Below are 15,184 nucleotides of genomic sequence, written 5' to 3'. Positions count from 1 at the left end.
CTTGAAGTCAAGTGGATGTGTTTGTACTATCTTACCTTAGTTAAATCATCACACCCTCTGGCTTTTAAGATTCTGCTTTTGAGGGCCAGGAGGTGGCGCACCTGGCTAAGTGCACATATTACAGTGCACCAGAACCAGCTCCAAGCCCCTGGTCCCCACCTGCAAGGGGAAAGCTTCACGAGTGGTGAAGCAGGGCTTTAGGTGTCTCTCTTCCTATCTCCCCTTCCTTCTCAATTTTTCTCTGTCCTATCAAACAATAAATTAAAAAAAATTTTTTTTGTGGGGCCCTAGTCAGGGAGTCCTGAGATTCCCAAACAGACATGATGGGCCTAGATCTCAAATAGATCCCTCTTTCCATTGTTACTGGTCATCTCTATCAGGAACAACACAATAGATCCCTTTGTGGGCACCCATAGGACCTTGCCATCAAAGTGGATCAACAACGATAGAGAATGTTCCATCCTCTGAAGGGAAGCTGGACAAAGTATTCTATGTTCCAGCTGAGGAAGACGGGTCCTGAAATTGGGGCAGCTTGGAACATTCCTACTCATGACCACAGAATATGAGCTCAGATCCACAGGGATGCAGAGGTCACATAGGCTCCTAAACTGAATATGAGCCCCAGATTAAATCAAATCCATGGGGTTTACAGTCAACAGTATTTATACACCTTTCCCATATTTGGGAGCTACTCTCTTCTCAGATCCAGATTTCTGGTCCTTTTTCCAGCCATGACATCATCTCCCCATACAATAACTTGGATCTTCCTGCATATCAGATGTTGTCAGGCTCAGGAAAAAAAAAAAAGAAAACTAGTATAATCATGGGCTCTTTGGACTATAACTAAAATAGGACAACTAACTATATATAAAACTGAGATCCCCCAACTCTTCATCTGCACTATTCCAGCCTTTAGGTTACTGATTAGTCAACAATTTGTTTGGCTCTATATGTTAACTCTTTTTTCAGCCACCAAGTTCCAGATGCTAGCATGATGCCCACTGGACTTCCCTGGGCAGATCCCACCAATGTGTGTGGGAGCCCCACTTCCCCAGAACCCCACCCCACTAGGGAAAGAGAGAGACAGGCTGGGAGTATGGATCGACCTGCCAATGCCCATGTTCATCGGAGAGGCAATTACAGAAGCCAGACCTTCCACCTTCTGCACCCCATAATGACTCGGGTCCATACTCCCAGAGGGATAAAGAACAGGAAAGCTATCAAGGGAGGAGATGGGATACGGAGTTCTGGTGGTGGGAATAGTATGGAGTTGTATCCCTCTTATCCTGTGTTTTTTGCCTCCAAGGTTATTGCCGGGTCTTGTGCCTGCACCAAGAAATCCGCTGCTCCTGGAGACCATTTTTTCGCCTTTTGTTGCCCTTATTGTTTTTGTCTTTTTTTTTTTTAATCATTGTTGTGGCTATTATTATTGTTGTTGTTGTTACTGTCGTTGGATAGGACAGAGAGAAGTCGAGAGAGGAGGAAAAGACAGAGAGGGGGAGAGAAAGATAGATACCTGCAGACCTGCTTCACTGCCTGTGAAGCGACTCCCCTGCAGGTGGGGAACTGGGGTCTTGAACCGGGATCCTTAGGCAGGTCCTTGTGCTTTGCGCCACGTGCGCTTAACCCGCTGCGCTACAGCCCGACTCCCAGTGTTTCCTTTTTATAAACAAAAGTTAAAAAATAAATAAATAGAATTTTTAAAGTTTTTTTTTTTTTTAATTCTACTGTTATGTTTCTGTTTTGTACTTGCCATCTACTTTTGGAGGGAGCAGAAAGAAGGGACGCCAAATCTTGAGTGAAGGTGAAAAATAAGATCAGAAGAGATAACACACTGCAGAACTTGGACTGGAGTTGGTGTCCTGCACCAAAGTAAAAGACTCTGGGGTGAGGGGTGGGGGGGACGGAGGGTTCAGGTCCCGGAACATGATGGCAGAGGAGGACCTAGTGGGGATTGTATTGTTATGTGGAAAACTGGGAAATGTTATACTTGTACAAACTATTGTATTTACTGTTGACTGTAAAACATTAATTCCCCAATAAAGAAATTAGAAAAAAAAAAAAAGAATATCAGCTTTTTCTACAGGTGACAGTGGGGGAGGACTGAGACAGTCAGGGAGGAATCAACGGCCTCCTGAATATTCTCATACTTCTTCCAAGAAGAAAGCCTACAGCCAGTCTTAACTCTCCATTTTCTTCAAGAGAGAAAACAAGCAGCGAGGGGCTGGGAGTGTGAGTCCCCCATGTTGTCCTTTTGTTTCAGGTTTTAGGATATTAACTGTTCCTTTGCAAAAGACTTCCCATTAGCATCTCAAGTCACCCAGTGCCTCTTTGGGGAGCCAGATTCAGAAGCAGTGCCAGAACTCACCCGTACCTACTTCTTTCCTCTATTCCTGGTTATAGTTACAAATGACTGCAGCTCACCCCACCCAGCAGTGAAGCCACAGTGAGCACTGTATCCCTGTTGCTGGAAGCCCTTGACCGCTGAGCTAGCCTCTGCAGCGTCTCCTCCCTGGCAATGGTTCTTGTGGAGGCGAACTGAGATGGCAGGCAGCCTGGAGCTCCCTGACAATGGAGAGCAGCAGCCCGGGAGGGGCTGGCCCAGCAGTGAGTGGACTTGGCACAGCTGAGAACGCCTTTGTAGTTGTAAGCCACCACCGATTTCAGCTTGTTTGTTACCATAGTGTAATTTTGCCCGTGTAACCAATACTTACTATTTTAAATCCCTGATGATTAGTGGTCTAACTAGGTGACCGAGAGTCAGAGTGGGGGTTTCGCGCGTGCGCGTGTGCGTGTGTGTAAATCTGGGACCTCAAACACAACAAACCTAGCACAGGAGGATAAGAGAGGATTTTTGAGTCCTATTGACTGGCACTGTACCGGTTCCTGCAGTTTCTAAGTTTTGTGAAGTGCCAGGCAGTGGTGCATCTGGTAGATTGAACATATTATGATGCTCAAAGACACTAGTTCAAGCCTCTGGACCCCACTTGTATGGGGAAGCTTCACTGCAAAGGCAGAGCAATACTCTTTCATTTTCCCTTTACCTTTCAATCTTTCTCTGTTCAAACTAAATAAAATGAAATACATTCTTAAAAGTTTTATGTCCCAAGTGGGCAATTTTTAAATGTTTTGGTTTCAGGATCCCTTTACATATTTTTATTGTGGTTGGTGTCACCTAGACTTCACTGCTGTGAGTTGACTTTTTCAAAGAGAAAAAGGGAGACAGAGACAGAAAGAGAGACATAAAAAGACACCACAGCATTGAAGATTCCCCAGTGTGGTGGGGTCTGGATTCAAACCTGGCCATACATATGACAAAGATGGTCTAAGTGAGCTATCTTGTGAGTTCTTCTTTACATACTTTTTTTTCCCTCTTAAATATAGAGACAGAGAGGTGGAAAGAAGGGGAATAAGACGGTATCATTGAAGCTTTCTTCATGGAGATTGGGGCTGGGCTCAAACCTGAATTGGGAACATGGCAAAGCAGCATACTCTTTCGCCCAGAGGATGTGAAGTCTTAAAGGGTTTGAGATTCTCAGTCTCCCACTAAGTGCTTGTTTTCTTGGTGGGGTCCTTCTGACTGAATTGTGTCTCTACTGCTATGACATAAAGGGGGTGGTGTCACATGGCAGAACAGCACACTATCCTAGTGAGCTATTGCACCAGCCCTCCCCTTTCACCCTTCAAAAGTATTGCAGATCCCAGAGAAACTCTGTGTATGTGGATTATATCTTTGAATATTTGCACTAAACAAAACCGAAAACATTTAATATATCTATCTGCTTAAAATAATAAGTTCATTTCATGTGTAAAGACTGAGCTGAGCAGTGTACTAGTAATATTAAGTAAGTCACTGGGGGCTGTTACTAATAACTGGTCGTTTCTTTTTAAAAAAAATATTTATTTATTCTCTTTTGTTGCCCTTGTTTTATTGTTGTAGTTATTATTGTTGTCGTTGTTGGATAGGACAGAGAGAAATGGAGAGAGGAGGGGAAGACAGAGAGGGGGAGAGAAAGACAGACACCTGCAGACCTGCTTCACCACTTGTGAAGCGACTCCCCTGCAGGTGGGGAGCTGGGGGCTTGAACCGGGATCCTTAGCTGGTCCTTGAGCTTTGCGCCACGTGCGCTTAACCTGCTGTGACTGACTTCCAACTGGTTGTTTCTTTTACAGAAGTTGCTTTCAGGTATAGGACCATGACTAACAAGCTCAATAAAATGAGTAAAGATCTTCAATGTATATATGTGTACACACACACACACACACACACACACACACACACACCCCAGAGCACTGCCCAACTGTGGCTTATGTTGGTACTAGGGATTGAATCTGGGATTGGGGGCCAGGTGGTGGCGCAACTAGTTGAGCGCACATGTTACAGTGTACAAGGACCCAGGTTCAAGCCCTTGGCCCCCACCTGCAAGGGGAAAGCTTCACAAGTGGTGAAGCAGTGCTGCAGGTGTCCCTCTGTCTCTCTCCCTCTCTATCACCCCCTTCCCTCTCAATTTCTGACTGTCTCTATCAGGCAAATAAAGATTTAAAAAAAATTAAAAAAAAAAGAACCTGGGATTTCAGAGCCTCAGACATAAGAGTGTTTTGCATAACCATTATGCTATCTTCCCGGCACTATATACTGCATTTTATGAGTAATAGCTACATTTCCCCGAAGGAAAACCATAATGAAAATTTACATCTTATAAGTTTACATTTGTGTGTGTGTGTGTGTGTGTGTGTGTGTGTGTGTTTGTATAGGGCTTAAGGAAAGAGGGGGATAGTTCTTATATTTGCTTACTTGTTTAATCTATCGGACATTGTTTTGGATGAAGTAAGTGAAGTATGTCCAGCCTTACACAGACACCTAGTTGAAAAATAGACAGGGTGTTTTAATAACCTTTCCATATAGGAGTGGATATTCTTTGGAGCTACACTAAAACTCAAGACAATTATGGGTTTTCCAAAGGTTATTTGCAATGAAAAAAAAAATTATCTAAAGGTTAGTTGCAATGTGAGATCTGAAGACTTAACAATGAACTTTTGTAGTGTAACATAAAATCCACTGGTCTTTTTTTTAATATTTATTTTATTTATTTATTCCCTTTTGTTGCCCTTGTTTTATTGTTGTAGTTATTATTGTTGTTGTTGGACAGAGAGAAATGGAGAGAGGAGGGGAAGACAGAGAGGAAGAGAGAAAGATAAGACACCTGCAGACCTGCTTCACCGCCTGTGAAGCGACTCCCCTGCAGGTGGGGATCCGGGGTTCGAACCGGGATCCTTATGCCGGTCCTTGTGCTTTGCGCCACCTGCGCTTAACCCGCTGCGCTACAGCCCAACTCCCTCCACTGGTCTTCTATATATATCAAACGGATTTTCTTTTTCCTTTTGGTCGTTGCTTCGGCTTCCTTGTTCCGAGAGTGATGGAGGCAGCACTGAAGCTTTCCATAGGGAGGTGTATCAGGGGCTTGAACCTGGGTAATATGCGTGGACACTTTCTTAGGTGAAATATCATGCTGACGTGACTATTGGTTTGTTCTTCTCTGCGTTTTTTGTTTTTGTTTTTTTAATCGTAGCACAGTTCATCTCTGGTTTATGGTGGTGCTGGGAATTGAACCCAAGAACTAAGAGCCTCAGGTATGAAAGTCCTCTCCATAACCATTATGCTGTCTCCCCAGCCCCCATTGGTTTCTTTTTACAATTTTTTTACTTATTGGATAGACAAATCAAGAGAAGTGGAGGGACAGAGGGGGGAGGGAAGGAGAGCTACCTGTAGAACTTGTGAAGCTTCCCCTCAACAGGTGGGGACCTAGGGTTAAACCTGAGTCCTTGTGCTAAATTATAACATGTCCGCCCTATCAGGCATATCATTCCCAACCCCACCCCCCACTGTTGATTGCTAATTGAAAAGACACTGTGTTCAACATTGTCCTGGAATGGCCTCGGATTTAGTTTCCACATCTTACATACTGGCCAAACTGAGCTTTTCACCTGTCTGCACACTCCAGTGTCCCTGCTAGCCTGTCACTGCTTGCCCGGCACTGGGATGCCCTTCTCCATCTGCTGACAGTGTGTGGGTTCCTACATGGGGCCCCAGCTCAACTGCTCCATGTGTGAGGCCTTCTCTGCTCCATCAGGTGGGGTTTCCATCTCCCTGCACTAATGCCACATTGTGCTCTGCTGCTTTGCAGGGTACTTGCCATTGGCTCCAGGATCAGTGGTATTGACCTCTGTCTTCTAAAAGGGCCTGTGATCTCCCTAGGAAAATGCATTTCTCTTTCCAACTTCCGCGGGCTACAGGAGGGGCCATGCCTAAAGCTACTCTGTGACATGTTCATGGTTAGATAAATGAGAAAGGGCTTTAGGCATTTTGCTGAGCATCTTGGTCAGGGCCCTACACCTGAAGGCAGCTGTTGTAAAAGGAAGTTATGAATAACAGCCCCTCCCCACCATGGCTCATTTATTATGATTATTTTTACCAGAGCACTGATCAGTTCAGTCCTTTTTGCATAAGCATTATACTATCTGTCCTTCTGAACAAATGATTCTTAAGGTCCTGCCAGATGTTTTGTGTGTGTGCAAGGTGTCCCCATAGACATGGGTTAGTGTTGTCTCCAAGGTCGTACAATTACTTACAGATATTTGTCTCTCTAACTTGACTGTGAGTCCCTGGGCCCAGTGCCATGTTTTCTGCTTCTGTGTATCTGTTCCTGAGCCTACAGCACATTAGCTAGAAGGTTTCCACTAGCAGTTAAGTCCAGCCTTTTGGTTCAAAGTATAGTTATTAAAAGATCAGAAACCATCTGTTTAGAACTTGTTTACTAGATTATTTAGCTATCCATGGTTGAACGCATGTCATGTTCACTTTTAATATTGAGAAACTGAAACATTTACCAGTCTGTTATAATCATGTTGGAATAGTTCTTCCCTGCTGTCTCCCATTACCAACCCCCCCCCAAAAAAAAAAAAAAAGAAAAGGTGACTCTTTGTTTCCCCTATTCCCAAAGCAAGTGCCATACTTCTTGAGATTAGATGGGGGTGGCAGCTGAATTAACTTAAGCAACCCCCAAGAAGACAGCTAAGTCCTTTTCTTTATTCACAGCACAAACACAATATTTATGAGACTGTTTTGCTATGAAGAGTCATTGGTGTTCCAGGTGGCACGAGACACTGAGACAAATAACCCTTTACCCTGTATCTATTAATGTCCTCACGTGCGTATTTTGTTCCAGGAAACTCTTGACTGGTGAGAGAGAGAGAGAGAGAGAGAGAGAGAGAGAGGAAACTCCCAGCAAGTCCATTTATCATTTGACTAGAGTAAGTGAAAGGTAATCCTTTTTAAAATGTGAGTTATAGAGTTTTGTAACGTGCCATTCATCTAAGTCGACAGGGAAGAGAGAAAGCCAGGGCAAGTTCATTACTTCACCCGCGTGCGCTCTCTTGTCTTCCCCCACCTAGTCTCAGCACACAGTAATATTCTTACAAGATGAAAAAAATTGATTAAGCACCTAGAGTTGTTTGTCACCAGATGTGGAATTGGTATTTGAGAGCACGCACATGTAAACCAGTGGCTTAATCATCAGATTGCTGTGCCCATTTGAACACACCCTTTTTTAGTGCTTAATATCAAGTATAAGTGAGGGATGTTTCCTTGCAAGAGAGCTCCAGAAATCTGAAACCCTTTAAGAACTCTCAACTAGGCAGATAAGTTGCAGAAGGATAAAAGAGATCAATGCAGTCAACCATCATTTTGAATAACCTCACTAAAAAAAAAAAAAATTCTTATCTTTCCCTTCTCCCCTAACAGCCAAGTCAAATGACTCTATACTAACTCAAGATGGATAACACAACATATTCAGCTTCCAGTTTAATATATATATTAAATATATATAATATATATTATATATATATATAATACACTAGGGCACTAAGCTTTGGTGAGGGGGGGACCTGGGGTTTTGGAGCCTCAGGCATGAAAGTCTTTTGTATAACCATTATGCTTTCTTCCAATTTAAAAACAGATAAACAGAGAAAACCCTTTTGAAAATATTTACAGCAGCTGTTGCACAGACAATGACAATACTGTTCTAGCACATCCATGGCAAAAGCCACTATGGCACTCAGTTCAAGCCAACACGTATTTTAGCACCTGCTTCTCTAGTCTCCCCCTCAGATGGATTCCCAGGACCCGGCACTGGTCTTCATTTAACATCTAGCAAGCAGCTGAACGGAAGAGAGAAGTATAAGCATATTCTTAGGCAGAAAACAAGCATCCAAAAATATGATGAGATGTGGATAGAAATATGTACAATAGGGGATCGGGCTGTAGCGCATCGGGTTAAGCACACATGGCACAAAGCACAAGGACTGGAGTAAGGATCCCGGTTCGAGCCCTGGTTCCCCACCTGTAGGGGGGTCGTTTCACAAGTGGTGAAGCAGGTCCGCAGGTGTCTTTCTCTCCCCCTCTGTCTTCCCTTCCTATCTTGATTTCTCTCTGTCCTATCCAGTAACAACGACAACAAAATGGAAAAAATAGCCTCCAGGAGCAGTGGATTCGTCCTTGCAATAACCCTGGAGACAAAATAAATAAATAAATAAATAAATAAATAAATAAATAAATAAATAAAAGAAATAAGTTCAAGACTCATAGTCTGATGTCAGGGCAGTGATGAGTACTGGGCCCCACTTACTCTGTTCGTAGAAGACAGAAATAAGTCAAGGCTTGGGGGCTACACGGAAAGTATAGACCCACTGTGGGGGTTTCTAACAGAAGTTTTTTTTTGCCCCCAGGGTTATTGCTGGGGCTCGGTGCCTGCACCACGAATCCACTGGTCCTAGAGGCCATTTTCCCCCCTTTTGTTGCCCTTGTTGTTCCATCATTGTTGTTGTCGTTGTTGGATAGGACAGAGAGAAATGGAGAGAGGTGGGGAAGACAGAAAGGGGGAGAGAAAGATAGACATCTGCAGACCTGCTTCACTGCCTGTGAAGCGACTCCCCTGCAGGTGGGGAGCCGGGGGCTCCAACTAGGATCCTTGCTGGTCCTTGAGCTTTGTGCCACGTGCGCTTAACCCGCTGAGCTACCACCCGACTCACAGTAGCTCTTATAATTATGTTTTTCTCTTCATTTTATACAGGTCCTAAGAAGTCCAGCCCTCTGCCGGGGCTGCCACTCTCCCTGCTAAGGATGACATTCCCATAGTGAGCAATGATGATCCTCCAGCACCCCGAAGTCATGCCACTCCCCTATTCCAATTTAATTAATTTTTATCAGCTATTTTGAAGGAAAGGACACCCTCCCCTTTCCATTATGGCCAACACTTAAACTTACATTGATAGAAAATTACATCTACACAAACTTCTGTTAAAAGCCAAATGCCAGGCGAAGCTATTAGCCAAATTCCATTATGAAAGAGGAACTTAAGTAAATTAGTTGAACTGATTAAAAACACCTTCATCACAGCAGAACCTAGGTGCCAGCAACGTTAGGAGCTGAATTATGGATTTCCCCCCCCCTCTCTGTACAGCAGATGGTTCATTAGCAGAAGAGAAGTGATTCCCCTTCTTTTTCTCTGCCCAGCCTCCCTCCTCCTCCAGTTCACCGGTTCCGTTTTGTTTTGGGGGCACAGAAGAGATTTACTGCTGGGAACACAGGAAAATGGGAGGTGACTGAATCGGGAGGGAGGGCAAGAAGGGAGACTAATGAGACTAGACGGTAGTTTAAGAGGAAGGGAAAAAGGAGTGAAGACTAGCGACCGGAGGGAGGGCAGGTCAGACGCCTGAAAAAGGGGCGCAGTCCTAGCCCAGGAGCCAGGCTCAGCGAACCCCAACCCTGACCACGGTCCCAGCCGGCACTGGAAGCGGTTGCAGGGGCGCTCCCGCCGTTGGCCGCCAGAGGGCGCGTCGGGCGCGGCGGGGGGAGGAGAGGAGCCGGCGGACAGAGTCGGCCGCGGCGGCTCGGGCGGCAGCAGCAGCAGTAGCAGTAGCAGCAGCAGCAGCAGCAGCAGCGCAGCTCCGCTCCGCTCCGCGCTCGTCTCCCGTCCCAGCGCCCAGGCAGGGCGCGCAGTCCCGCCGCCGCGATGCAGCCGTTCCCCCGCCGCGGCCGCCGCCTCGCGCTGCCCGCCCTGCTCCCGCTCCTCACCGGATCCCTGGGTAAGTGAGCGGCCGGCCGGGGCGCGCCCGGGGGAGGCGCCCGTTCTCGAGTCCGCGCCGGGCGGCCCAGCCCTGCCCCGCGGGCCCCGCGTCCCACCGGCCAGTCCCCGCCGCGCCCGTCCCCGCACCCCGGCCGCAGTGCCCTCTCGCGGCGCCCGAGCGGGACCCCGGCTCCCCGGGACCTCGGGACGGCCCGCGCCCGGCGCTCCTGGGGCTGCCTGGGTTCCCGCCGCCCGGCCGGCCGGCCGGGGTCGCGACTTCCCGCCTCCTCCGGCCGGGCGACGCGCCCGCCCCCACAGGAAGCGCCGCGGATCGTGCAACTGCGAGAAACTTTGCGAGCGGCGAAGCCGCGGCGGGTCCGCCCCCTGCCCGCCCTCGGCCGCCGCCTGCCGCAGGCGGAGCCCGGCTAGGGGACCCGGGGGGGGCTCGGCGACCCGCAGACACGCCCGGCCCCGGCTGCTTAACCTGGGGGACCCGCGGCCCGGCCCGCCCCGGCCCCGTGGGCGCCCGCATAGCCTGGGGGAGCCCCTCGCCCTCGCCCCCGGGGAGCAGTGGTGGCGCTGGGAAGCTTTCTCCAATCTTGAGTTTTACAAGGGATAGTTTGGGAGTATTTCTGGAAACAAAGCTTTTGGGGTCTGCTGCTGCCATAATGCAACATCCTCCCCCCCTCCAATGTCTTCTCTCTCTTATCAAAAAAGTGATGTACCAAAAGTTTCCTTTTTAATTTTTTTTTCATGCCCTAATTGACTTTCATGAGGTTTGTGAAAGTTTGAGAGCTTAAGTGAATTCCCCCCCCCCCTTCCAACGTTCTTTATTGTCTTCTAATCCAGACTTTGGTCTGCAGCTTGTTAAGAGGCTGTGATCTTCAGAAATGGCACAGTGGAGCAATTTAGGAGCAAGACAGCATTTTTGCACACTGCGACATTGCTCTTTAGGGCCTGGCCTGTTAGAACCTTTACAGGTTTTTTTTTTTCTCTCTCTCTTTTAAAATTTGAATTTTACCTTACTTGCATAGCCTGGCATTTTCATAGGTGCTCCGTTGTGCGCAAATCGAGTGAGATTAATTGGTAATTAATTATTCACACACATGATTAAGTAAGCAACAATGTAATGAAAAACGTTCAGGTACCTTGGACAGAGAAGGCTATAATTAATGGTGGAGATATACTGGACTTGGCAGAGTTGTGGTTTAGTGGAAGAGTGCATTCCTGGGGGGGACCTTACTGTGGGGTGTGCTGGAAGGAGGGGAGTTTGATTAGGTGACTTCTGGCTACATCCACTGGTTTGCTGCCTAGAAGATTTGCAACCAACAAAATGGGGTGGGTGGTAACAGAAATTGGCATTCTATATATAGCACCGCTATGTTATAATGCTATACAGGGGCTATAATATAGCATATAATATATTCTGTCTAGGGGCTGACATGTGCATTTGTATTGCTCTGTGTATCTATTTTTTATTGCACTTAAGGGAGTATCTGCGGTGTCCAAACTTGATGATACATTAGAGGACGTTCGGAATGAACTAAAATGTCAACACATTTTTAGAGATGTCTATTAGATGGCAAAGCTGTCAGATAAGCACAATAAATAAGACAGAAAACCTATTAAGAGGTCCCTGTGAGACATTTGGCTTTCATGGGTTGGTACTGATAGAAAGCTATATTCTCCCGGGTTGAAAGTCAATCAGAGTTCATTTTATTGAGCTCAGCTTTGATGCTGGGGGGGAGAGGGAAAGGGGCACTAAGATATAAAAGGACATGGCGCAGGGTCTGTGCGCCTTGGAGTCAGGGTTCTTGGACTCTTGCTGGGACAGAATATGGTGACAGCTCTGAGACACATGAGCAATCCTGATATCTCAACAAGACCATAACTACCTCTTTCTTTCTGTCTTCCTTCCTCCATTCCTTCCTTCCTTTCTTTTTTTTTAAATATTTATTTTATTTATTTATTTTCTTTTGTTGCCCTTGTTGTTTTATTGTTGTAGTTATTATTGTTGTTGTCGTTGTTGGATAGGACAGAGAGAAATGGAGAGAGGAGGGGAAGACAGAGAGGAGGAGAGAAAGATAGACACCTGCAGACCTGCTTCACTGCCTGTGAAGTGACTCCCCTGCAGGTGGGGAGCCGGGGTTCGAACCGGGATCCTTATGCCGGTCCTTGTGCTTTGCGCCACCTGCGCTTAACCCGCTGCGCTACAGCCCAACTCCCTCTTTCTTTCTTTCTTTCTTTCTTTCTTTCTTTCTTTCTTTCTTTCTTTCTTAGATTTTATTTATTTGTTAATGAGAAAGATAGGGGCAGAGAAAGAACCAGACATCACTCTGGTACATGTGCTGCTGGGGACTGAACTCAGGACCTTGTGCTTGGGAGTCCAATGCTTTAGCCACCTCCCGGACCACTCATAACTATTTCTATATAAAGATTGGCTTGACTGTATATAACAGTTTCCTCATGATGAAAGCATGCTCATTTGAGATTTTATTGAAAACTCAATACAGTTGATTTCTTTTAAGCCTGTATGATGATATGGACAAAATTCATGGCACCTTTTATTCCATAGTCCACTGCAAGTTCTTTAGCTGAGAGGTTTTCAAGCCTATAAGAGGGTCAGCCACTATGTGATTTCTAGTGGTTTTGAATCTCAGTTTTCTTATATGAAAGGAAAGGCATAGATCAGATAGAAATATTAGAAACCAGAGGCCAGGTAGTGGCACAGCTGGTAAAGCACACAAGCTACTATGCGCAAGGACTCAGGTTCAGGCCTCCTTGAACTGCAGAAGGATGCTTCGTGAGCGATGGAGTCACTCATAATTTATTTATTAACAAGAGGGATAGGAGGAGGAGAGAGAGAAAAACCAGGCGTCAATCACTGGTACATGTGCTGCTGGGGATTGAACTCAGCACCTCATGCTTGAAAGTCCAATGCTTTATCCATTATGCCACCTCCAAGACCACCTCTATCATAATTAATAATAATAATCAAAATATCTGCTAGACTGTAAGCTTTTGCTTCCAGTTTTCACATCTTGGTTTTGTTCTACCAGATACTTCTGCCTTTTAAAGAACTCTTGGTCCCTTTGTTCCCCAACTAGCACAATTTTTAGATAATTCAGAGTGTTATGGACTAGATTAAAAAATACTATTAGTATTTTAGATACAGAATGGTAAAGAGTGGGAGAGTGTGGGGCTAGGGAGACAGCATAATGGTTATGCAATAAGACTTCCGTGCATGGGGGGAGGACAAGTCGTGGTACACCTGTACACACCACCTGCAGGGGAAAAGCTTCACAAGTGGCGAAGCAGGGCTGCACGTGTCTCTCTGTTTCTCTCCTCTACCCCCCCTCCTCTCAATTTCTTTCTGTCTCTATCTAAAACTAAATAAAGGATTAAACAATAAGAAAAAAAAAAGGCTTTCATACATGAAGCTCTGAGGTCCCAGGTTCAAACCCCAGTACCACCATAAGCCAGAGCTAAGCAGTGCTCTGGTCTCTATCTCTCTTCCATTAAAATAAATAATAAATTAAAATTAAAAAGAGCATGTGCATTCGAGAGAGGAGAGAGAATGTGTATGAAAGAGACCACAGCACCAAAGCTTCCTTCAGTGTGTTGGAAACTGAGCTTGGAGGGCAGGTGGTGGTGCACCTGGTGGAGTGCACATGTTACAATGCACAAGGATCTAGGTTTGAGCCCCCGGTCCCTACATGCAAGGGGAAAGCTTTGCGAGTGGTAAAGCAGTGCTGCATATGTCTCTCTGTCTCTCCTTCTCTATCATCCCCTTCTCTCTCGATATCTGGCTGCTTCTATCCAATAAGCAAAATAAAGATAATAAAAAAAATTAAAAAGAAACTGGGCGCAAGGCTTGGTGGCACACATGGCAAAATAATGCACTATCCAAGTGAGCTGTTTTGTCAGTCCTGCGGACTGGATCACGCCCTCTCCCTTCCCATTTCCCCTCCCATTTATGTGTTGAAACCGTAACCCATTGAAGTCACTGTGTTTGCAGAGAGGGCCTTAGGAAGTAGTTAGGTGAAATGAGGGGAGAAGAGTGGAGCCTTGGTCCAGTGCAAGAACAGGAGACAGCAAGGACACACATGATGAGAGGGAAGGTCAGGTGACCACATGGGGAGAAGACAGCCTCTCAGGCCAAGGGCAGAAAGAGGCCACAGCAGACACCCATCTTGCTGCTGCACTGATCTTGGACTTCCAGGCTGCAGCACTGTGGGGATTGAATGGTGAAACATGTTTGATGAGCCTAGTTTAAGGCTTCTGGTGAGGCAGGCCCAGCTGACTAGTAATACAGGTGGGCTGGGGAATGTCACCGTGTTCCAGGAGAGAACATTTTTTGCTGCTCTCACACGTGGAGGTCTTCAGTGAGGTATGCAGTAAAGCTATTTATTTATTTGTTTATTTATTTTATCATTCTGTGACTTCATTTTATTCAAGGAAATTATCAATTATAAATATTTTTCCCATATGTATATTATTGGGGGAGTTAATGGTTTACAGTCAACAATAAAATACCGTAATAAAAACCAAAATACAGTAGTTTGTACATGTATAAGGTTTCTCAGTTTTACAGTGCTATAAAGCTTTTTAAAGGTGGAACACTCTTCTCCTCCACTGCATTGTGAGCCCCAACGCCACCAGTAGCGTGAATTGAGCAGTGCTTTTGCTCAGAAATTGAAAAGAAAGAAGAGTGATGAATATGGGATGATCTTACTCTCAGGCAGAAGTTGAAAAATAAGATCAGAAGAGAAAACACAAGTAGAACCTGAACTGGAATTGACGTATTGCACCAAAGTAAAAGACTCTGGGATGGGTGGGGGGAGAATACAGGTCCAAAAAGGATGACAGAGGACCTCGTGGGGGTTATATTATTATATGGAAAACTGGGAAATGGTATGCATGTACAAACTATTGGATTTACTGTCGAATGTAAAACATTAATTTCCCAATAAAGAAATTAAAAAAAAAAAAGAAAAGAAAAGAAAGAAGAGTATCATTGAAAACCCCATAACTTCTCGGAACAAAGGGATCACTTCTGG

General features: G+C 45.6%; 1 protein-coding gene across 1 annotated transcript in view; it reads left to right on the top strand.

Annotated features, from left to right (window-relative positions):
- The first annotated feature begins 9,978 nt into the window (after positions 1-9,978).
- Positions 9,979-15,184, top strand: part of B3GLCT (beta 3-glucosyltransferase) — a 135,729-nt gene continuing 130,523 nt past the window's right edge. Inside the window, exon 1 of the mRNA XM_060191657.1 lies at positions 9,979-10,143. Coding sequence (XP_060047640.1) covers positions 10,071-10,143 — 73 coding nt within the window. The 5' untranslated portion in view covers positions 9,979-10,070. The remainder of the gene's footprint in view (positions 10,144-15,184) is intronic.

Source organism: Erinaceus europaeus, chromosome 5 (genome assembly GCF_950295315.1).
Source record: "Erinaceus europaeus chromosome 5, mEriEur2.1, whole genome shotgun sequence".
Lineage (NCBI taxonomy): Eukaryota > Metazoa > Chordata > Mammalia > Eulipotyphla > Erinaceidae > Erinaceus > Erinaceus europaeus.
Note: the sequence above shows the minus strand (reverse complement) of the source record. Positions and strands in the feature narration are given on the sequence as shown.